The sequence below is a fragment of the Suricata suricatta genome, chromosome 3 (genome assembly GCF_006229205.1).
Source record: "Suricata suricatta isolate VVHF042 chromosome 3, meerkat_22Aug2017_6uvM2_HiC, whole genome shotgun sequence".
NCBI classification, from domain to species: domain Eukaryota; kingdom Metazoa; phylum Chordata; class Mammalia; order Carnivora; family Herpestidae; genus Suricata; species Suricata suricatta.
This window is the reverse complement of record NC_043702.1, coordinates 143712693-143735821: the sequence shown is the minus strand read 5'-3', so window position 1 is coordinate 143735821 and position 23129 is coordinate 143712693. Positions and strand designations below refer to the sequence as shown.

General features: G+C 38.0%; 1 protein-coding gene across 1 annotated transcript in view; it reads left to right on the top strand.

The window, feature by feature from the left end:
- Positions 1–444: 444 nt before the first annotated feature.
- The window catches only part of ASPM (abnormal spindle microtubule assembly), a 51292-nt gene continuing 28607 nt past the window's right edge, over positions 445–23129 (top strand). Inside the window, exons 1-16 of the mRNA XM_029935399.1 lie at positions 445–983; positions 2758–2901; positions 3047–4532; positions 10647–10751; positions 11157–11303; positions 12514–12759; positions 13030–13097; positions 13836–13977; positions 14451–14581; positions 15537–15712; positions 18353–18498; positions 18587–18672; positions 19106–19327; positions 20634–20841; positions 20936–21081; positions 21189–21317. Of these exons, the coding sequence (XP_029791259.1) occupies positions 690–983; positions 2758–2901; positions 3047–4532; positions 10647–10751; positions 11157–11303; positions 12514–12759; positions 13030–13097; positions 13836–13977; positions 14451–14581; positions 15537–15712; positions 18353–18498; positions 18587–18672; positions 19106–19327; positions 20634–20841; positions 20936–21081; positions 21189–21317 (3876 nt within the window). The 5' untranslated portion in view covers positions 445–689. The remainder of the gene's footprint in view (positions 984–2757; positions 2902–3046; positions 4533–10646; positions 10752–11156; positions 11304–12513; positions 12760–13029; positions 13098–13835; positions 13978–14450; positions 14582–15536; positions 15713–18352; positions 18499–18586; positions 18673–19105; positions 19328–20633; positions 20842–20935; positions 21082–21188; positions 21318–23129) is intronic.

The following is a 23129-nucleotide window of genomic DNA, read 5'->3' as shown; positions in this document are numbered from 1 at the left end:
GAAATAAGCATGTTCATATAGTTACAAATTTAATTTTCTTCATTTTTCTCCCTTTCGTCCCCAGGAAGACGCAAAAGGAGATCTAATGAATATAGTTCTGGGTGGGGCATATTAGATGAAAGGAGCAATTTAAACTAATTTTTTGCCTACCTAACGGTTTTACCAAAGGTAGACCTGGGCACCCGCAATGATTGCTACGTTTAATGTGGAAATGCTGTTACTCTCTTCCCTTTAACCCAACCCGTTTACAAATAAAAAAGGCGAATTTCAGTTCTAAACCGCAGTTGCAGGGTGTGCCCGAGACGCCGCCACGATCTTGGCCGCCTCTTAGGGGAGACTGGCGGCCGAGATGATCATTTAAATAAGGCGCTGTCGTCTCATTGGCTAGGAGCTGCTGCTCATTGATTGGCTTTGTGAGGAAGTGGGCGGTGTCCGGGCGCGCCCATTGGTGGAGGCGAGAAGTTTAAACCGAGTTAGGGCCGCACTTGTCTTGCTCCTCTTTGGAGTTTGCGAATTTGTGGCGTTTGTTTCATTTTTTTTCTGGCGTGTCAGCTACTAGAAACGAAAGGGAGGGAATTCGCTCTCACGACCTCCACAGCCGCCCCCGAGGAGACGCGGTCGGGTTCCCAGCTCCGGAGTAGCCAGGTGGGAGCGGCGCCAGAATTTCCGGGGGGCGTCGCGAAGCTGCCATGGCGACCCGGCGTGTGGGGCGAAGCTGGGAGGTGAGCCCCACCGAGCGGAGGCCGTCGGCCAGGCCGCGGGGCTCAGCGGCCGAGGAGGCGGTAGCTTCCCCGCCGGTCCTGTCTCTCAGCCACTTCTGCAGGTCGCCTTTCCTCTGCTTCGGGGATGTGCGCCTCGGAGCCTCGCGGACGCTGCCTCTGGCTCTGGACAACCCTAACGAGGAGGTGGCTGAAGTGAAGATCTCCCACTTCCCAGCCGCGGAGCAGGGCTTCAGCATCTCGCCGCGATCCTTTGAGCTGCAGGTAGGTGGTGGGCTGGGCGTGCCCCGGCCCGCGCCCCCTCTGCGGGCTCTCCCGCCCCCTCCCAGGAGGGGCGCGGCTTGGAAGAGAGCCACAAAGGAAAGACCGGTAAATCTTTTTCACTGACTCCGGTCTGGGCCTTGTCCCACAAGCCCTATGGAAGGCTTGGGTGGGCGGTAACTTGGGCGGTGACAGCAGTTCACCGCGCGTGCAGGGAGCATCACTAGAACTTTCTAATAGACTTCTATTAAATAGCTTTTTATAGACCTAAGACGTTGCCAACGACTTGAAGTTCTAGAGTTAAGACTTTTATCTATGCATCTATCTGTTTTTAGGATTGCCAGGAGTACCTTGGTTAGAGCAGCTTTCAAAAAAACTTTGCTTCCTATCAGTCATCTTCATATGCATTTTATTTTCCCTATGTAGAAGGGAAACTGACAACAGATAGAGTCAGGGTTACTATGCAGGTGAAATAGTGAGCTTTGTTTTGGCTGAATGTGTCTACAGCAAAAAAAAAAAAAAAAAAAAAAGCACCTGTTAAGGGTTTGTGTGGGGTGTTTTTGTGTGATTTTTTGTTTGCACGCTTAAATATTTGAATCATTTTTCCTTTGCTGTAGTGTAGTTTTAATGGGGGAATCCAATTATGACTTGTTTCAAGAACAACCCAGCTACCTTTATTGCATTGTATTGGCCATGGGAATGTTCCCATCTCTCTTACCAACTAGAAAATGTATGTTCTTATTTTAATGGCTGTGGCCTTTCCACTGAGCAGAACGTCTGAAGTATGAAAATAAGCCATTAACTGATGGAGTCTGAAGAGTTGTCTAAGCAACTGCTTCTGGGGGTAGTGGGAGGAGGGTCTCATCTGAGGTCCGGTGAGGTGTGTGCAGGCAGTGGTTCAGTTACACTTGCTTTCTCTCCTCTCCGCCTTATGTATGCTTACTTTTCTTTCTGTGGAGAGAGAGGTTTTTTCCCCCCATCAATATAATACTTTTTTATTTCTTTTTGTAATGTGGACTAAAGTTGTCTTATGGTTTTTTTCATTGTGTATTGTTAGAATATGCTGTTTTACAGAGTTAAAGTTCACTCTTTTTAAGTTACATTCCTTTATATTTAGTTTTTTAATGTTTATTGATTTATTTTTGAGAGAGGAGAGAAAGAGAGCAGAGGAGGGGCAGAGAGAGAGAGAGAAAGAGAGAGAGAGAGAGAGAGAGAGAGAGAGAGAGAGAGAGAGTGTGAGTCCCACGCAGGCTCCACACTGTCAGCTCAGAGCCTGAATGCAGGGCTGCAACTCACTGACTGTGAGATCATGACCTGAGCCAAAGTCAGAGACTGAACCAACTAAACCACCCAGGCACCCCTCACTTATTTAAAATGTTATATTTTAAAACTAGCTGTTTATGATATTTTATGGTTTCTACTCTAAAACAAAACGTGTCTCTTCTCCCCTGAAAAACAACGGACACAATTTGTTTTGTCGTTGTCAGGGTTTAGCATTCACAAATTCTTGCCGGACTATGCATCTATAGATGCAGTTAAGATTTTATTATAATTTTAATTTCTTGTTGAATGTTATTATTACTAGTGGCTTTTTTCCTTATAATGAAATGAGATAGGGTGGGAAAATATATTTGACCTGTTAAATGTTATTATGGTGTAGAGTATTGATGACCAACAATTATTAACCCTATACTATATTCTAAATTGGACATAATAGGTTTTGATTATTATGCATCACTACTTTTATAGTCATTCAAAATGTGTTCTTTGATTGTAGCCTAAAGAAAAAATTACTATTTCTGTTAACTGGACACCATTAAAAGAAGGCCGAGTAAGAGAGATTGTGACCTTTCTTGTGAATGATGTTCTGAAACACCAAGCTATATTGCTAGGAAATGCAGAAGAGCAGAAAAAGAAAAAGGTAATAAGTTTTAATCATTCTGTGATTTGCTTTAAGAAAATAATAACATATAAAAATTGTTTTGATAAGTCTTAAAGGAACATGCATAATATTGCTGATTTTCAGGAGCTGTCAACTTAATCTGTATGTTTGCTTATTTTTGCAGAGGAGTCTTTGGGACACAATTAATAAGAAGAAAGTGTCAGCCTCTTCGAGTAATAAGGGGATTTCCTATATTCAAAATGTTAATAAAACATTTTGTGTTTCCCAAAAAGTTGACAGAGTTCGGAGCCCACTACAAGCTTGTGAAAATTTGGCCATGAAAGAAGGCTGTTTCCTAACAGAAAACAATTCTTTAAACCTTGAAGAAAATAAAATACCAATTTCTCCTATTAGTCCCATTTTCAAAGAATACCATGGTGAGACTTCCTTGCCTCTTTCCGTACGTCGGTCTACTACATACACATCTCTTCATGCCTGTGAAAACGGGGAATTGTTGAAAGTAGAAGGTGCCAATGGTTCGGAAGATTTTAATTTTAATGAGAAAGTTATAAGTGAAACTTCTTTTAACTCCGTAAATAATATGAGTGGCCAAATTGAAGAGAATAGTAAACTTATTCTTACCCCAACCTGTTCTTCAACTTGGAACATCACACAAAGCCAAGGAAATTTTCTAAGTCCAGATTCCTTTGTAAATAATAGCCACGCAGCTAATAATGAACTAGAGGTAGCAACATGTCTTTCATCAGATACATTTATGAAAGATAATTCAAAGCCTGTGCATTTGGAATCAAAAACTGTACCTGAAACTTACCGGACAATTTTAAGCCCAGATTCTTTCATAAATGATAATTATGGATTAAATCAGGATCTAGAATCAGAGTCAATTAACACAATTCTGTCTCCAAATCAGTTTGTAAAAGATAATATGGCATATATATGTATATCTCAGCAAACATGTAAATTATCATCATTATCAAATAAAAATTCTCAGGTCTCACAGTCTCCTCAAGATCAGAGAACAAATGGAGTTTTACCTTGTGTTCGTGAAGGTCAGGGTTCACAGTCTCCCAAAGCTATTTTTGAAGAACCCAAAGCTTTAGAAATGAAGTCAGATTGCTACAGTGTTACAAAAAGTCAGCCTAAATTTTCTGCAATTCAGAATAGTTCTAGTTATAACCATGATAAACTTACAAGACGCCCAATACTTTCTGCCACTGTTACTAAAAGCAAACTCGCTCACAGCAGAGAAAACCAAACTGAGACTAATAAACCGAAGGCAAAAAGATGCCTCAACAGTGTCCCAGGTGAATTTGAAAAAGTAACAGATAATCAAAAAGAGAAAAGTGGTTTTCAGTCTTGTCTTCCAGTTATAGATCCTGTGTTCAGTAGATCTAGCAGTTGTAAAAATACGATTGCTCCTTCCTCAAAGACTGCTTTAGTTGCCCGTAAAAGAAAGAGTGAGGGAAACAAGGAAGATGCACATGTGAGAGTTACAGTTACAGAACATACAGAAGTACAAGAAATCAAAAGAATCCATTTTTCTCCTGTGGAATCTAAAACGTCAACTGTTAAAAAAACAAAAAAGATGGTAACACCCATCTCCACACGTATTAGCAACAGAGAGAAATCAAACCTGAAGAAGAAAACTGGTGAGTCTTGTTTGTAAAATCTTTAATGAAAGTACATATATAAGGAGCATATTTTCTGTTTGTTTGTGTTTAGTTAATGTCCTATGGGTAAGCTTGCATTAAGTTGTACTTTTCATTTACCAGTTTGCTTAGTAGAAGATGGAAAAGTGTGGGACTGAATTCTAAAATCGTTTTGATTTTGTTCTTACTTAAACTTTGATATTTTGTTCATTATAATGTTTTTGCATTAATTTCCATTTTTAAAAAATAGTGCATTAAAATACTTATCTTGGGGCGCCTGGGTGGCTTGATTGGCTAAGCATCCAACCTCGGCTCAGGTCAGGATCTCACAGTTCGTGGGTTTGAGCCCCACATTAGGCTCTGTGCTGAATGTTCGCTCAGAGCCTAGAGCCTTCTTCAGATTCTGTCTCCTTTTCTCTCTGCCCCTCATCCGCTTTAGCTCTGTCTCTCAAAAATAAATAAATGTAAAAAAATTAAAAAATAAATAAATAAAGAAAAGAAAATGCTTACCTTGATTACAAGTGATTTGTACCCATCTCAAGTTTTACACCAGGGGAGTACTTCGCTTGCCTCACCTTAGTCCAGGCCACACTTAAGCCACACTCTCCTAAAAGCATCTCCATCTCCCATCACCATCTCTGTGATTTTAGCATTTTCTCTGGAAACCCAGCTCCAACATTTTTTCTCCTCCTCCTATGCATACAATCCTTTAATCCATCATGATTTCCATAGTCCTCACTCTGACATGTCCTTACTTTCCCACTTAATACAGCTTGGATTCCATAACTCATCATCTTTTTATTCATCTCCCTCATTGTATTTGTCTAGCAAATTCAATCCCAGTCCCAAACCTCTCTGCTCTGTGCCTGAACCTTGTTGGTTGGTTTTTAAGTTAATGACCACTAATTTCAAGCAAGCCCTTAACTTTTTGACTATATCTTTTTGGATTTATTGGCTTATATTGGTTTACTGTACGCTACCCTCCCTTCTTTTCACCTGAAACTTCTGACACCTCTCATTCCTCCTTTCATGGCTGATAATAGGAGGTAACATGGACTGAGCAAGTGTTCTGTTGGACCCAGCTCTGAGTGCTGTACTATTACCTCATTTAACACTCATAACAATCACACAAAATAATTGTTATCTATACAATATTTTTTAATGTTTGTTTATTTTTGAGAGAGAGAGTGGGGGAAGGGCAGAGAGGGAGAGGGACAGAATCCCAAGCAGGCCCTGTGCTGACACAGATCCTTGCGCACACCGGATCCTGTGCCCTTCAACCCAAGGGTGTCGCTCTAGCAATTGTCTGTCTCATATCTTCAGTTTTTACTCTCTACTGGGTCATTTCTAGCACAAATACACTATTATTACTTCCATCTCTTGAAAAAAAAGAAGAAAAACAAACATCTTATTAATATCACTTATACCTGCTCCATTCTTCTGCTTTATTTTGAGCAAAACTCCTTAAAAAACCTTGTTTTCACTTTGTGATAGTTCACTGGGATATGGATACTTTTTTGTCTAATATTGACACTTGAATTAAAAAGTGCTTTTTAATGTAAAAAATCACTTAGAAAGTTGCTTGTTTAGCTGTTTATAATTCCTGCCCAATTTTTTGAACCCACTCCAATCCAGTTTTGACTACTTCACTGAAACTTTTCTTATCAAGGTCCTTGATACCTCCTTACTGTTAAATCCGATAAATATGTCTCAATCTTCATCTTGGACTATTAGCAAACTGTTGGATGCTTTGAACCTCTGCCTTCTTGGAACACTTTATTCTGCTATCCCCACTCTCTCCTGGTTCTCTTCCTACTTTGCTGACTGCTTCTCCGTTTTCCTCATGCAGTGAGTGCTCTTTATCACCGTGGCCGCTAAATCCTGGAGTAAGTGAAGGCTTAGTCATTGAGCCTTTGTCATACTTGTACTCATTCTGTTAATGCTCTCATTCCATCTCCTAGCTGTCAGTGCTGCCCATCCATGGCAGCCGCCCAATTTTGCATCTTTAGGATGGACCTCTAATCTGCAGACTCATTTATCCAACATATAACATTTCTGCTTCACTATCTAGTGAACATCTTTAACTTGTCCAAAGCCGAAACCTTGCTGTCCCCTCTCCCGTGATACTGACATGTTACTTCCCTCACGGCACTTCCTGTTGTGACCTCTCATCTCAGGCCCAAACCTTGTAAATGTCCTTAAGCGTGTTTCTCTCCAACCTTTTCTTTATGAATTCAAACAGTCTGTCTGATTCCAAATTTAGTCCATCAACAAATTCTTTTTTTTTTTTTTTTAAGTTTATTTGTTGGGGTGCCTGGATGGCTCAATTGGTTAAGTAGCTGACTTTGTCTCAGGTCATGGTCTGATGGTTCATGAGTTCCAGTCCCACATCAGGCTCTGTGCTGACAGCCCAGAACCTGGAACCTGCTTCAGGTTCTGTGTGTATGTCTCTCTCTCTTTGCCCCTCCCCTACTAATGCGCGCGCACGCTCTCTCTCTCTCTCTCTCTCTCTCTCTCTCTCTCTCTGTCTCTCAAAAAAATGAATAAATGTTTTAAAAAATTAAGTTTATTTACTTATTTTAAGAGAGAGAGAGAGAAAGAGAGCGAGCGAGCCAGAGGGGTAGAGAGAGAGAATCCCAAGCAGGCTCTGCGCTGTCAGCCCTAAGCCCTATGTGAGGGTCAGTCTCAGGAACCATGAGATCATGACCTGAGCCAAAACCAAGAGGCTAATGCTTAACCAACTGAGCTACTCAGGCACTCCAAATAACAAACTGTATATTCTCTTTCTTACAAATACAGAATTTGATCATTTCTCACCATTTCCAGTAGTACCTGATTTAGTCTGTGACGTTGCAGGGCCTACTAAGAGACCTTGTTTTCACCTTTGACTTCTCTGTAGTCTTTTCCAGTAGCAACCAAGGCAATACTTTGAAATTTTAGAGTGTTATGCCTTCAGCTTTGTTCTTCTTTCTCAAGGTTGCTTTGGCTATTTCAGGGCTTTTGTGGTTCCATAGAAATTTTAAGATTGTTTTATTCCTGTGAAAAATGCCATTGGAATTTTGATAGGAATTTCATTGAATCTGTAGATTGCTACAGATATGAATAATATGAATATTTGAATAATATGAACATTTTAACAATGTTGATTCTTTAAATTCAGGACCCTGGAATGTCTGTCTATTTTTGTCTTCAGTTTCTTTTATTAGTGTCTTACAGTTTCCAGTGTACAGGTCTTTCACTTCCTTAGTTAAATTTATTCCTAGGCATTTTACTCTTTTGATGCTATAGTAAATGGAATTGTTTTCTTAATTTCTCTTTCTGATTGTTGTTAGTGTATAAAAATGCAACAGATTTTCATATATTGATTTCGTATCCTGCATCTTTCCTGCGCTCATTAATTCCAACAGTTTTATGTTAGAGTCTTTAGGGTTTTCTAGATATAATATTTCATCTGCCAATAGTGACAGTTTTACCTCTCTCTTTCTAATTTGGACACCTGTTGTTTCTTTCCTTTGCCCAGTTATACTGTGTTGAATAACAGTGGCAAGAGGGGCCATCCTTGTCTTCTTCCTGACCATGTGTTCTCTTCCTCACTTTCTTACCTGTTGTTTTCTCAGTAATTCAAACCTTTCATTTATTTCAAGTACTATAATCAACTTTTATTAGCTCGACTCCCTGATAATTTCCCTCTAGGTACCTTCCCTAAGCAAATTTGAATTCGGTATATATGGCATCTTATATGTACCTGTAAACTCTGTTTCTTTGCTTGTGTTGTTTTCTTGTTTCCTATAGATCTTATCTGACCAGATAACAAATTCTTTGAGAATAAGGTATACACCTATACCTGTTTTCACTTTCTATAAGGTGTACAATAAATGATGAATTAATGACTTAGTAAATAAGTCGCAGAAGTGTTGACATTTGAACCTATAGTTTCTTTAAGGTGGCCACCTAGTTGAGGCTCTTTTCAGGGTTTAAAGAGAATTAGATACATTGAGTATCTGACTTATTAGCCTAAATGAGAGTATGGTAAGTCACTAAGAATGTCTGACTCTTTTTTCTATTTGATGAACCTATGAGAGCAGAGAGAGAAGTCAGTTTTCCAAGATGCATCTATTCAGTATTGATAAGGTGCCTACTGTGTGCTATGCAGTGTTCTAGGCTTTATGGATATGAGGAGAAAAGGTAGAATTTTCATCTTCAAGTTGCTCTCAGTCCTCTGACTGAGCTATGCCCAGGGAATCATGAAAGCACAGAAATAGAGGCACTTTACTTGGCTTTTGTGAATGGCAAGGAGCTGTGAGATGGTTCCAGGAAGGGCTTCTCACAGAATAAAGTGACTCCATGCAGAGGGACTAGCTTCTGCAGTGTTCCAGAATGAGGAATTTTTCCTCTTAATATTTAAAAGGTCGAACACAAAGAAACTCAGAACCTAAGTATTATGTCACAATTGATTGTGTTCCTTATTTTCACAAAGGGCAAAGATTTGCAATCTTTCTAAATCAAAACCAAGCAAATTTTTCCTCTAAGGGTCCAGATAATAAAAATTTAGGTGTTGCAGGCCAAATGATCTCTATTGCAACTATAAGACCTCCACTATTGTAGAAGGAAAAAGAGTCATGGACAATGTGTAAATGAATAAGTGCCTCTGTGTTCCAGTAAAATTTTATTTATGGATGCTAAGTTTTGAATTTCATGTAATTTTCATGTGTTGTGAAATACAGTCATTTTGATTTTTTCTCAACTTTCTTAAAATGTGAAAACTATTCTTGGATTGCAGACTGTACGGAGTGGTTGGATTTTGCCTGTGGGTCACAGTTTGCCCCCTTCTGTCTTTTATTAGCTCTTTACTTATATGTAGTAGGTGTATAATCTGATGACACCTGCTTTTGAAAGTGAACTGCTATTCTGATATAACCTATATCGACGCTTTGCCACTGTGACTCTTACTGTGGTTTCCTTTGTAGGCACCCCCTACTGTCTCCTCAGTCACGGGGGTGAGATAACCTGGACATCATTTGCAGTTGTCATTCTTTGTCACCTGCCGAGCCCGTGGCCATTAAGGCTTGTAGGTGCTATTAGAATAATTTTTCTAATTTGTCTCTACTGCTTCTGTTTTAAATTCTCCTAAAAGCTAACTTGCGCCGCTGTAATAGCTTCCTCCTAGCTTTCCGTCTCTAGTCTTGACCCCTTTTATTCCATTGGCCACTGTTTTCTAAAATATAAATGGTGGTGTCACTTCCTAGATTTAAATCTTTCATTGGCATTCCAGGTACTTCCACCTAGCCAATAGTGCAGGCTCTGGGCCTGTAGCACTAACTTGTATGACTTCAGCCAACCAGCTTAGTTGCTCTAAGCTCCAGTATCCTCATTATGTAAAATGAGGATGATAATAATAATAACACACTTCTTATAGGTTTTCTGGGATAATTGCATGAGGTATTCTATATTAAAAGATTATGATAGTGCCTGCAAAAAGGTATTCAAACATTAGCTGCCACTATTCTTTTTATTATGATTGAACTCTTTTCTACTTCTTTCAGCCTCTTCTTGTATTGTTTTTCTGATTCATATTTTTTATTAAGGCACTTTGCAGTTCTGTCAACAGACCACATTCTTCCTGCCTAACTTCCGCTTCAAAAGTCCTCTCAAGTGTTTTCCATTTCGGAGGGCTGTCCTGCCCTTTTAAGTGAAGTTAGCTGTCCCTTCTCCTTGTTCTCAGTGCTGCTGTGTTGTTCCTCTAGGTAGTGTATTGTAATTCCTTTTAAACTTCTGTACTAGACCGAGAACTTCCTAAGGGCGGGGGCCGTATCTTCCCCTCTGCCTTCTCAGCACCTGCCAGAGAATCTGCAATATATACATAAAATAAATTCTGATTGAATGTGACTCCTGGCTCCTATAGACACAAGGTAAAGTGTAGCTTCTGGTCTGTAAGTTCCGGATGTAGGTTTTATTGACCACCGTGTTCATAGCGTAGTGCCGGCTACATGGTAGTTATTCAGTACTGGTTAAATGGATGTGGAACTGAAGAACCCAAATTCAACCTTAAGAGGCTTCACTCATGGAATTTATTTCATTTTTAATGTTATTGTTCTGTTTTCTAACTTATTTTAGATTCGTCAGTATATAGAACTCCTAGTTCTAAAGCAAACAAAAGGACAAAACCCATTATTGCTGTGGCACAGTCTACTCTGACCTTCATAAAACCATTAAAAACAGGTAAGTGTTCACTGTCTTTAAAGTCACTGAAAAACTGCTATGGAATGAAGCATTAATGGCATTTCAAATGGAAATGAATTGATAGGTTTTTGCTGAATTAAAGCCTTGAGGCATTTTAAAAATGTGAGTTCAAATCACAATTAGAATTTTTCTCAGACTTCGGTGAAAGTGACTGAGGTAACTTAGGATTTTTAAATAAACAGGAGATACAGCTGTACTTTTCCCTTTAAACTTTGATTATATTTTATACCTAAGGCTCTTTCAACTGTTTTCCGCAAATAGTGGAAAAGCAAATATTGTTCAGTATTTTAAAGGTGGTTTTGCTAGTAAAAATGATCTTGTGCTATGTATTGCATACTAATTTAAAAGAGAATTTCTCATGCAATAAACCAGTTATACTCTTAGATATTCCCAGACACCCAATGCCGTTTGCTGCACAGAACATGTTTTATGACGAACGCTGGAAGGAAAAGCAGGAGCAGGGCTTCACTTGGTGGCTGAATTTTATATTAACTCCTGATGACTTCACTGTAAAAACAAACATTTCTGAAGGTAAAACATTAAATTAATGTTTGTTAATCTTGTTTTAACAGGAATTTTCATTTTTTAATTATACATATATATTATAGTTAATGGCATAGTTCACTGATTCATTGGCGTGAATGCTAAAGATTCATATACGTGAGAATTTTTAGGGAATTCTATACTGAAAGTACTGATTTTTTTTTTTTTGCTTTTTGCTTTCCATTCTTGTTCATCAGCCAATTCCAATTTCAGCTTTTCAGGGGAATGAGTTTTATTTTAATACAAGTTCAGTTTGAGTTAAGAGTAAAACCTGATTCCTAAGAAATCCAATTCAGTCTTACCCACATTAGTAAAGTGCAGTGTCTGGTGAGTGAATCTGATAGTCTTGCGTGACCTGATCTTTCAGGCATGTGTCTTCCCTTTTTTGTTGTTGTCTCCACCTCCACATACCTTAGTTTAAGATGTGTGTAGACAAGCTATACAATTTTGAGGAATCTTAAAACCAGTTTACATGGAGAAACAGCTTAGTGTTTGTTCTGGAAATGGGAAGACTCAGGTGTAGAACAAGATGGAAACATGTAGCCCCTTAAAACATCTGAAGGCTTTTTCCTGAGAGAGAAGGAAACTTACCTTTTGCTACTCTTGCATAGAAATGATAGGAATCAGTTCAACTCAAGGAAGAATCTTTGTAAACATTTAAATTGCCAAGCCATCACATAGGCTATCTTTAAGTGTCTCCACTATTACAGGGTTCAGGGAGAGTGTTCAGTTAAAGAACAATGTATAGGATTTTTACATTAAAAGGCCCCTTGACTAGATGATCTCTAAGGCTGGTTTTCTTTTCTCCAAAAGTAAACAGAGCCTGATACTTAGTTCTCTTTTTGGGAGAAGATGTGTTTTATAAAATTTCAAATTGCATTTTAATTGATTTTTTTAAAAGTCACGTTCTTTTGGAGCTTTTTTTCTTTAAATTTATAAGAGGATAGAAACAGAAAAACCAGTTAGGAGACCATATCATTAGTTTTGGTTAGTGATGATAGCGCTGCAGTGATAGAAGGACCTACGGTACTGAGTGAAGGTGACACTTATACTTTGAGGCGGGAAAGGTAAGAGCAAGCTTGGAAGGAGCAGAGAGTATATCCTATTTTGGCTATCTTAAACTGCATTTATTGCTGGATTTAAGGATACGAATCTGTAGTTAACCAGAAACATTCTTCTTCCTTTTGTTTTTATCCAGTAAATGCTGCTGCTTTTCTCTTGGGAGTGGAGAGTCAGCATAAAATCAGTGTTCCTAGAGCTCCTACAAAAGATGAGATGTCTCTCAGAGCTTACACTGCTCGGTGCAGGCTGAATCGATTACGTCGTGCAGCGTGTCGTTTATTTACTTCTGAAAAAATGGTCAAAGCTATTAAGAGGCTTGAAATTGAAATTGAAGCTAGGCGGTTGATTGTTCGAAAAGATAGACACCTCTGGAAAGATGTGGGTAAGAAGATTTAGAAATGTTGAGATTAGTTCTTAAAACTCTTGAGATTTTGTATTTTCGAGTCAGATTTGTACATGATTTCACTTTGCTGCCTAAAACCTTAGGCACTTTAATATGATCACATATACATGTAAGAATGGATATATATTTAAGTTAACTGATTTCATATACATGATTATCTTTTTCCCCACTGATTTCTCTCCAGAAGCTTTTATTTATTGTCTATTTGATTAGTGGTCTGAGTTTACATGCTTTTCACATGCATTGTAGGAGAAAGGCAGAAAGTCCTGAATTGGCTGTTATCATATAATCCTTTGTGGCTACGAATTGGCCTAGAGGTGAGTACATGCATACACGTCAGTTTTTGAAATAATATACTTAAAAAACTTTTTTATTACTTTTTAATACATTATATTATCTACTTTATGTACTTTTTCATTATATATTCCTTTAGTAGACTTTTTATTGTACATTTTTAATAGATTCTGTAACAAAATATCATTTCACTTATAAAGTCATTGGTTAGTTTAACTGATCTTTGAGTATAGAATTTAGGGTCTTTTAATACTCATCAGGTAACTAGATCATGCCATTATTTATTATTGCTGTATCATCACAAAAGAACTTTCCTGTTAGTTTTCTTAAGTATCTATAATTTGGTACTTGATATAATAACAGGTATAGCACACTTCTTTTTGAACTTTTACAAATGGTAATACTAGGCTGTTTTAAATATATTCTCTAATTGAAACCTTTTCAAAACCCAGTTAGGTGTGTATTATTATTTCCATTTCACTGACAAAACTGAAGCTTAAGTTTAAGTAATATGCCAAATGCCAATTAGTAATCAGGATTTGAATCGATACCAGTCTGATGCCGAAGCTCAAACCTGTAGTCATACTGATGTAACACTTCTCATAAAAATGTTGTCGAGTTTGAGTTTTTTGCTTGGTGCGTGGCTCAGTAATACTTAGAATTTTAAAACCAAATGGAAAGTAATACTTAGAATTTTAAAACTGAATGGCTTCTTAAAGGTAACCTAGTCTGGACTTCAGCTTTAATTTCTTTCTTTTCAGACAATTTATGGAGAACTCATATCTTTGGAAGATAACAGTGATGTCACAGGGTTGGCTGTGTTCATTCTGAATCGCTTACTCTGGAATCCCGATGTAGCCGCGGAGTATAGACACCCCAGTGTTCCTCACCTGTATAGAGAGGGTCAGTGGCTCAGCCCCCGCTCTGTCCTTTCCACACACTGTCTTCTTACTCTTCCTGTCTCTGTTTAAATTTTACCTTCTAGTGCTGCCAGTATGAAGAGTCCCTCTCTCCTCCCTTTCTTTATCCTCATCATTCCCCCTCATTTCCTACATCACTACAATTATTGTTACTTTTTTTTTTGTTTCTACTCACCCTGTCCCCAGAAGTAGGCAGTAAGGCCTGTGGAGATCCTAGTTGTTTTAGTTTGCCACCATATATGCACTGCCTAGGATGTTACCTGCATAGTAGGTGCTCATTAAATATTTGTTGCATGAGACAGACTAAATCACTTGATATCTCTAGGCCTCTGTTTCCTCCTCTGTGAACTGGAAATACTATTAATTTTCTTTATTAGTACATTATTATCATATTTTAAGGTGAAGCTTGTCTTTCACAGATTAACTTGCTACTTTTTTTTTTGTACTTTATTGAAGGTCATGAAGAAGCTTTGTCTAAATTTACATTGAAAAAGTTATTGTTGTTGGTTTGTTTCCTTGATTATGCCAAAATCTCCAGACTTATCGATCATGATCCTTGTCTTTTCTGGAAAGATGCTGAATTCAAGGTATAGTTTTCATTTTATTTTACATTTCACATAACACTTTTTTTGCTTGTTTGTTTCTCCTATGTATTTTCTCCTTAAAAACTTTTAAGTTTCCCACAGTACTCTGGAGTGGAGTAGGAATGCCTGCGTAGTCTGTCTTCCTAGTAGTGCTAACCGCACCTAACTTATTGGCTGACTTTTCACCAGCACACCCCATTAACTTTGATTTGAAAATCAAGAAACTACACTTCTGAGGAATTAACTTGGGGCTGGGGAGAGATTTCTTTTCTAATTTAGCATATTATCAAATTAATACTAATTGTTGGAGTCTATTAATAGCAATTTTCGTAAATTTTCTTTAACACTTATTTATTTTTGAGAGACAGAAAGAGACAGATCATGAGCAGGGGAGGGGCAGAGAGAGGGACACACAGAATTGGAAGCAGGCTCCAGGCTCTGAGTTATCAGCACAGATCCTGACTCAGGGCTCAAACCCATGAACTGTGAGATCATGACCTGAGCCGAAGTCGGACACTTAACCAACTGAGCCACCCAGGTGCCCCAAGAGCAATTTTTTAAAGGCCTTAAGTTGGACATATATATTCATTATTACCATATGATATAAACTGACGTTTTTTTTAAATGTGTATTTGTTTATTTTGAGAGAGAGAGAGAACAAGTGCAAGAGCAGGAGACGAGTAGAGAAAGAGAGAGAGAGGAAGAGAGAGAATCTCTCCCCACACTGTCAGCACAGTGCCTGATGTGAGGCTCGATCCCATGAACTGTGAGATCATGACCTGAGCTGAAACCAAGAGTTGGACACTTAACTGACTAAGCCACCCAGGCACCTTCTGACATTTTTTTAATACTACCATTAATTTTACTTCATTTCTATATGTACAGAATTTTAAGAATTTGTTGTTGTAAACAAAATTATAATTTTGGAATATAATACCTACAACTTGTTTCTCCGTAGACTAGCAAAGAAATTCTTCTGGCTTTTTCACGAGACTTCCTAAGTGGTGAAGGTGACCTTTCCCGTCACCTTAGCTTTTTGGGATTACCTGTTAACCATGTTCAGACACCATTTGATGAATTTGATTTTGCTGTTACAAATCTTGCCGTAGACTTGCAATGTGGAGTGCGTCTTGTGTGAGTATAAGAAATACAATTATTTTCCGTAATGGAATAGACTAAAATTTTCTGGGAAACACTTTTCTGCATTTATATAGTCTTTCCTGATCTTTCATATAAATAATAAATTTTTAGGATTAAAAAACTTGGAGTGAGTATCTGCAACACTTTTTTTTTAAATGTTTGTTTATTTTTGAGAGAGAGAGAAAGCAGGGGAGGGGCAGAGAGCGGAGGAGACACAGAATCCGAAGCGGACTTCAGGCTCTAAGCTGTCAGCACAGAGCCCAACATGGGGCTCGAACTCACAGACTTAGAGAGCATGACCTGAGCTGAAGTCGGACACTTTAACTGACCAAACCACCGAGGCGTCATAAAATGTGTCATTTTTAAACCTTGTCTTCTTTCCACATTTTTTTTCCATGCTGGCAGTGACAAGGGTCACTGTGAGTAGAAATTATTGCTGCCCCAGAATAGGAGTTGGGACAAGCATGGAGTAATTAAAATATCAAACATTTAAGTGACCCATATATCATCAGTGGTTTCATGAGTACTACATCATTTGGGAGCAGTTCTAGCAGCATATTAATAACCTTCCCTTACATATGAGAAAAAATAAGATGGAGTAACAGGGCTTGCCCAACTTTTATACCAGGGTATTGGGACATAAACTCAGGATGTCTGGCTTCAAAGCACACAGCATTTGTCAGTAACAAACTAGAATCTTCAGAATTGGCTTTTATGTGAATCCAGTGAGCTATTCCTGCTTTGGAAGGAGCGGCCTTGAGCACGGTGCTACACTTGGCCACGTTAGCATATCCACATTGGGACATTTGTCTTATTTCTGTTTCGTTTGACATTTGTGAGGAAGGGATCTTCAGAAGTGACATACATGTCACATGCTTCCTTCCAAGTTAAATCTCCATGAACATTCTTTTCTGATCATATGTTCTCACAAAAAGGTAATAGCTTTTGAACTTTACTGTAGTTTTTTCTTGCTCGAGGAATTTCCATTCAGGTGAGAGCATTTGCTGAAAATGTTTCACGTGTTTTCTTTTTGTATTTAATTTGCTCATTTCATAAATCCAAGCCATCACATCTGTTTTCTGGTCAATAGGAATTCACAGTTTTAGACTTTTTCCACTTCCCAGGAGGGGCAGTGATTGAGTTTATGTTTAGTGCTATTTTCCACAATAAAAGACATTTTTTATATTTTTATGAGAGTTACTAAGGACTTAGCAGTGTTAAATGTTGATGCTTTTTATTTGATCGGAAACTCTCACTAATTAAGATACTTGACCATGTATGCCAGATTTCTACTTTCTTCAGTGTTAGCAAACTGATCATAGATCTCTGAGATTATTTGAGAATGCTTCAGAGTGATTTATGTACTAATGCCATAGGAGATCAAGTGGTCTGCTGTTGCAGAAATGCTTCATGTGTTGTTTGGACAGTTTTCCTGGAATGATCTTAAGTTGCTTTCTAATCTTTAAAAATTATGGTTCTATAACCAATTCTGCCAAATTTTGGCTACATATAATAATCCATTGAAGCTTGCTTTTACTGTAGAAATACTGATTATTGTCCAGTAAAGTACTAGTGACCTAGATGATATTAGGGGTTTGAATTTAAATTGTAGTATATATATCTTTTTAAGGCGGATACTCCTATTTTTACAATACTCTGGTATATATAACAGGATAACTTTGGAATCTGAGAAAACTGAGTTTGAATCCTGATCTCAGTTCTGTCTTTATTAGCCATGTGACCACAAGCAGTTTACTTAATGTCTCTGGGCTTTGGTTTCTTCAGTTGCAATAATAATGAGGTAATAATGCCGGATTGCGGGATTTGCTATGAGGACTAAGAAAAGAAAGCGCTTGCTTGATTGTAGGGTACAGTAGCCTCCTTTCCCTTTCTTTTTCCCTGTAGAACTCTATTAAATTTGTTCATGTGTGCATTTGTGTGTGTCTCATCTTTTTTTTTTTTCATTCTGTTCATAGACCTCAAACCCCAGACTTAAAATGAGAATGACTCTTATTTGCTAAAGATGAAACAATAGTTTTCAGATAGTTTTTTGGGATCTTTCTAACCTAAAATTCTTTAAATGTTGAAGATTTATGTGGGTGATAACTGTATTTAAATAAAGTTCATCTTGCATATATATTTTGTTTTGTTTTTATATGTGTGTGTGCATGTTAAGTTTATTTTTTATTTATTTTGAGAGAGAGAGAGAGAGAGAGCGAGAGAGCGAGAGAGAGAGAGCGCCTGAGCCAGGGAGGGGCAAAGAAAGAGGGAGACGGAGAATCCCAAGCAGATCCCATGCTATCAATGCTGAGCCCAACACAGGACTCAATCTCACAAACCGTGAGAACATGACTAGAAACAAAATCAAGAGTCAGACATTTAATCAACTGAGCCATCCAGGCACCCCTGTTTTTTGTTTGTTTATTTGTTTTTTTAAAGCAAAGTTAAGTTTATTTCTTCCCATAATAAGAACAATCATACATTGACAGATCCTTAGCATCTCAGTGTGGGGAGGTTAAGGACAGGATATTTATGACATTTTGGAGTACAGTTTGAGACCCGCCTTTTGATGCAAGGGGCTTTTCCCGCATGTTTTTATATGACAGTGTTCTCTGAAAATTCCTTTATTGTTAGGCGAATCATGGAACTTCTCACACGGGACTGGAATCTCTCAAAGAGACTCAGGATTCCTGCAATAAGTCGTCTTCAGAAGATGCACAACGTCGACATTGTTCTTCAAATTCTTAGATCACGAGGAATTCAATTAAATGATGACCATGGTAAAAATTTAGTAAAGATAAAAATTTTTCTTCTCACTAAAAATTGATATGTACATATATTGTGCTAACAAACTTTTTTCATTTACAGGAAATGCGATCCTATCTAAAGATATTGTGGATAGACACAGAGAAAAAACTCTTGCATTACTTTGGAAAATAGCATTTGCTTTTCAGGTATTGTACACTTTGTAAATTTTGCATTTTTTATCAATTTTCCGTAGTGGTTATAAAAGTATTTTGCATCAAATAAGGATGCTTATTACTTATTAGTAGGGTTTATTCTGTCCAAGGAACTGTGGTAATTGCTTTATATATATTCTAATTTAATCTTCACGACACCCCTGTAAGGTAGGTGTTTTCATTACCTAAAGTAAGGAAACTAAAGCTAAAAGTCAACATCGTTGATAGGAAGCAGAGATGAGACTAGAACCCAGGTTTGTGTGGTCCCAAATCTGATATATGACTCACATGCCACACATTAGCCAGGATGTATTCTTATCTCTTCTGCATAAACTGTGTTTGCCTTAAAGAAGAAGACTAACTTCAATGGGTTACAAATGATATACGGAAAACATACAGAGACTTATCCTTTTCTTGTGTGTTTCAGGTGGATATTTCCCTTAACTTAGATCAGTTAAAAAAAGAAATTGACTTTTTAAAACACACACTGAGTCTCAAGAAAACAATGTCTGCACTATCACGCCATTCTGATGCTATTACCAGTAAGAAAAAAGACAAAAGGAATAGTGGTTCTTTTGAACAATATAGTGAAAGCATAAAGCTGTTGATGGACTGGGTAAATGCTGTTTGTGCTTTCTATAATAAAAAAGTAAGTTTCTTTTTCTGTATCTTTAAATACATCTTTTTCAGTATCTTTAAATACATTCCGGTTAAAGCCAAACTTCATTCATGAAATATTTGATTGCATTTCTTAAATAATTTAGTTTATATATAAGCAAACGTTTCCTCAAATGAGTGAAGATATTTTCACCTGCCGTATTTTATCTAATCTGTCACCAATTGTATAATCCACGATGACAAAGAAAAATTGTTCAAGTCAGGAGTTTTAATAGGAGACACTTGTACAAAACTGGGACACCTAAGGATCACATGCTTTTTATGAAAGGTAAATTCAAATAAACCCACATTGCAAAAAGGATCAGTAGAGAACCTGACCACTGGGTACAAGGAGGAGGAAAAATCTAAGTTGAGTATTTATTAGATTGATACTATATTTCTGTATGAAGTGTACTTTTAAGTGTAAATATGTAAAAATGAATAGAATACCTGGTAGAGACTATGAAGCCAGAAAAATGGTACAGAATACATGGAACTAAATATAGTAAACTATTATACCTTGAACAACTCTGGTTATAGAACACTTGTCAGATATATGGATAATATGCTATGTTTTAACTAAATACTAGAGAGCCATTAAAGACTAGTGGAGAATGTGTTCCAAACCTTTCTCTTCACTTCTGTTGTTGCCGGCAATCCTTGGTATTCCTTCACTGTGGACACATTACTCCAGTCTCCACCTCTGTCCTCACACAGTATCTTCCTTGTCTGCCTCTATGTCTCTCTCCATACAGGAATACCAGACATATTGGTACTGTAACCTACCCTACTACTGTATGACCTCATCTCAACAAATTAAATCTGCAGTGACTCTATGGATAAATAATGTGACATTCTGAGGTTCTAGGATGGATGTGAATTTTTTGAGGGATCCTATTTCTCCCAGCACAATAATCAAAATTTTTTAAAACGTTTATTTATTTTTGAGAAAGAGACAGAGCATGACTAGGGGAGGGACAGAGAGAGGGAGGCCCAGATCTGAAGCAGCCTTCAGGCTCTGAGCAGTACAGAGCCCAGCACAGGGCTCAAACTCATGAATCTGGAGATCGTGACCTGAGCCAAAGTTGGACACTCAACTGAGCCACACGGATGCCCCTTAAATTTTATTTTTGAAATAGGTTTTTATAATGGAGAATTTGGCTATAAATATGGTATTCTTCTAGGTCCTATTAGCACCTAATGTGATATTCTTAGCTATTAAAAGGAAATATAGACTATAAAACCATTAATAACATATATTACTGACAGTTAATTATTTTTCTGGTATTTCCAATCAGGTGGAGAATTTTACAGTGTCTTTCTCAGATGGGCGTGTGTTATGTTACCTGATCCATCACTACCATCCTTACTATGTGCCTTTTGATGCTATATGTCAGCGTACTACTCAAACCGTAGAATGCACACAGACTGGTTCGGTAGTGTTAAATTCATCAACTGAATCTGATGGAAGTTCTCTGGATTTGTCTCTTAAAGCATTTGACCATGGTTAGTCCCTTTTGGCTGATGAACGCTTCAGGCTTTTTCTTTGCCATGTCAGATTTTTGACTGGAGCCATCTAATCTCCTTTTTATTTGCATAGTGGAAAACACTTCAGAACTATACAAAGAACTTCTAGAAAATGAGAAGAAAAATTTTCAGTTGGTGAGGTGTGCAGTTAGAGACCTTGGGGGAATACCTGCTATGATTCATCATTCTGATATGTCCAATACGATTCCTGATGAAAAGGTACGTAGAAGAGTTTCCTAACTGATAACTTAATGAGTCTCAGAAGGTGACAGTAAGTTGCATATTCTTTGTTAAACATCTGTTTCATCTCTTCTGTTGTCTCTTAGGTGGTTATTACCTATTTGTCATTTCTTTGTGCAAGGCTTTTGGATCTTTGTAAAGAAACAAGAGCTGCTCGACTTATACAGACAACTTGGAGAAAATACAAACTAAAAACAGACCTAAAACGCCATCAGGTACTGCAAAAAAATGAAAACACTGTAATGTGAATTGTACTTCACAAAATACCAATTGGCTGATTCCTGATATGCTTTTTATGTTTTTATTGATTTATGAAGCTATTGACGTAATTTTAATAATCGTGTGTGTTTTGAGTTAAGGATGGATATTTCTCCCTGACTCCTGATGTTTCCTTCCCTGGATGTGTCTCTCAGCCACGGTCCCCAAGTTTGCTCTGGGGGAAGTAGAATAACTTACTCCCTTTGTAAATTTGTAAAAGTGATTTGAGGAAACCTGACTGAGCTCCTTGCTTCTTCTTGGAATCTAATGTATCTCCCAGAAACAGGAGCTTTCCATGAACTTTTCATGCTGTGTTTGGGGAGGCTTGATCTTGGTGCCCGAGTGCCCCTTGGGTCTAGGCGTCTAGTGTCTGGTTTTGCAGTTCAGTTAGCCAGCTCATTTTGTCTGTCATGAAACTGTTTTCCAGTGTTTTCTTTATTAGTTTATTTTTTCTAATGTTTGTTTATTTTTGAGAGAGAGAGAGAGAGATGGAGCATGAGTTGGGGAAGGGCAGAGAGAGAGAGAGGGAAACAAAGAATCTGAAGCAGGCTCCAGGCTCTGAGTTGCCAGCACAGAGCCCGATGCGGGGCTCAAACCCACGGACTGTGAGATCATGACCTGAGACGAAGTCAGATGCATAACTGACTGAGTCACCCAGGCACCTCTCTTTATTAGTTGAAACTGACACTTAGGTTTCTGTTGCTTTATTCTCAAAAGATTTAGGACCTGAGCATAGGGATAGCGATGTTACTTATTATTTCCCTTTGTGACCCCAATGCTACAAAACCTCACATTAACATAAGTGGTTTTTTTGAGTTCTGAGAAAAATGGGATTTTTAACCATTTGTGAAATAGTCTCCTTGATCAGGTTGAACAAACTATTTTCATCCTTTTTTTCTCCCTACTCCATCTACTAATAATCCTGTATTCACTTATTTGGAAAATCCAACAAAATAAAATAAGCAACCACGCTTGATAAATTTATCAGGTATTTCAGAAATATATTACACCCTACACTGCTTCTGAATTTTGAGTTACTGTGCATTTCTGATAGAGTACTTAATAACCTGTAAAAAACAGTTATGTTTTGGCAACTCTTTTTTTTTTTAATGTTTTATTTATTTTTGAGAGAGAGACAGCGTGAGCAGGGGAGGGTCAGAGAGAGAGGGAGACTCAGAATCTGAAGACAGGCTGCAGGCTCTGAGGTAGCTGTCAGCACAGAGCCTGACGCGGGGCTCGAACCCACTAACCGCGAGATCATGACCTGAGCTGAAGCCAGATGCTCAGCTGACTGAGCCACCCAGGCCCCCCTGTTTTGGCAACTCTTAAAAATACCATGTATTTTGTCATAGTTTATCAGACTCGGAAATAACATTAATGGAAATAATTTGCTTTTACCCCAAACTCTTGGTAGTAACTTTTGGGAAATAGGCAGTGACTTAGAAATGGTGTTTTCTGTTGCAATATATTCTTTGTGCCTTCTCTTGCCCTTCACCTTCTCAGGATATGCCTGCTTGCCCGTGAATGCCTTTGAGGATAACTCTGTACTTCTGGAACCTTGTAGGAGAATTGCTTTAGGAAGTTTTCAGCGAAGACCCTTTCCTGGCTGGTTCCCAGATTATTTCATTATTTCTGTTTAAATGACATTAAACGAAATATTTAAAATCCCAAGAAACAGATATTTAGCAGAATTTGCGGGGCGTCGGTAGGTGGTAAATGAAATCACCTTCATTTTCCTGCTCAAGATGACCTTGTATAAACCGCAAAGA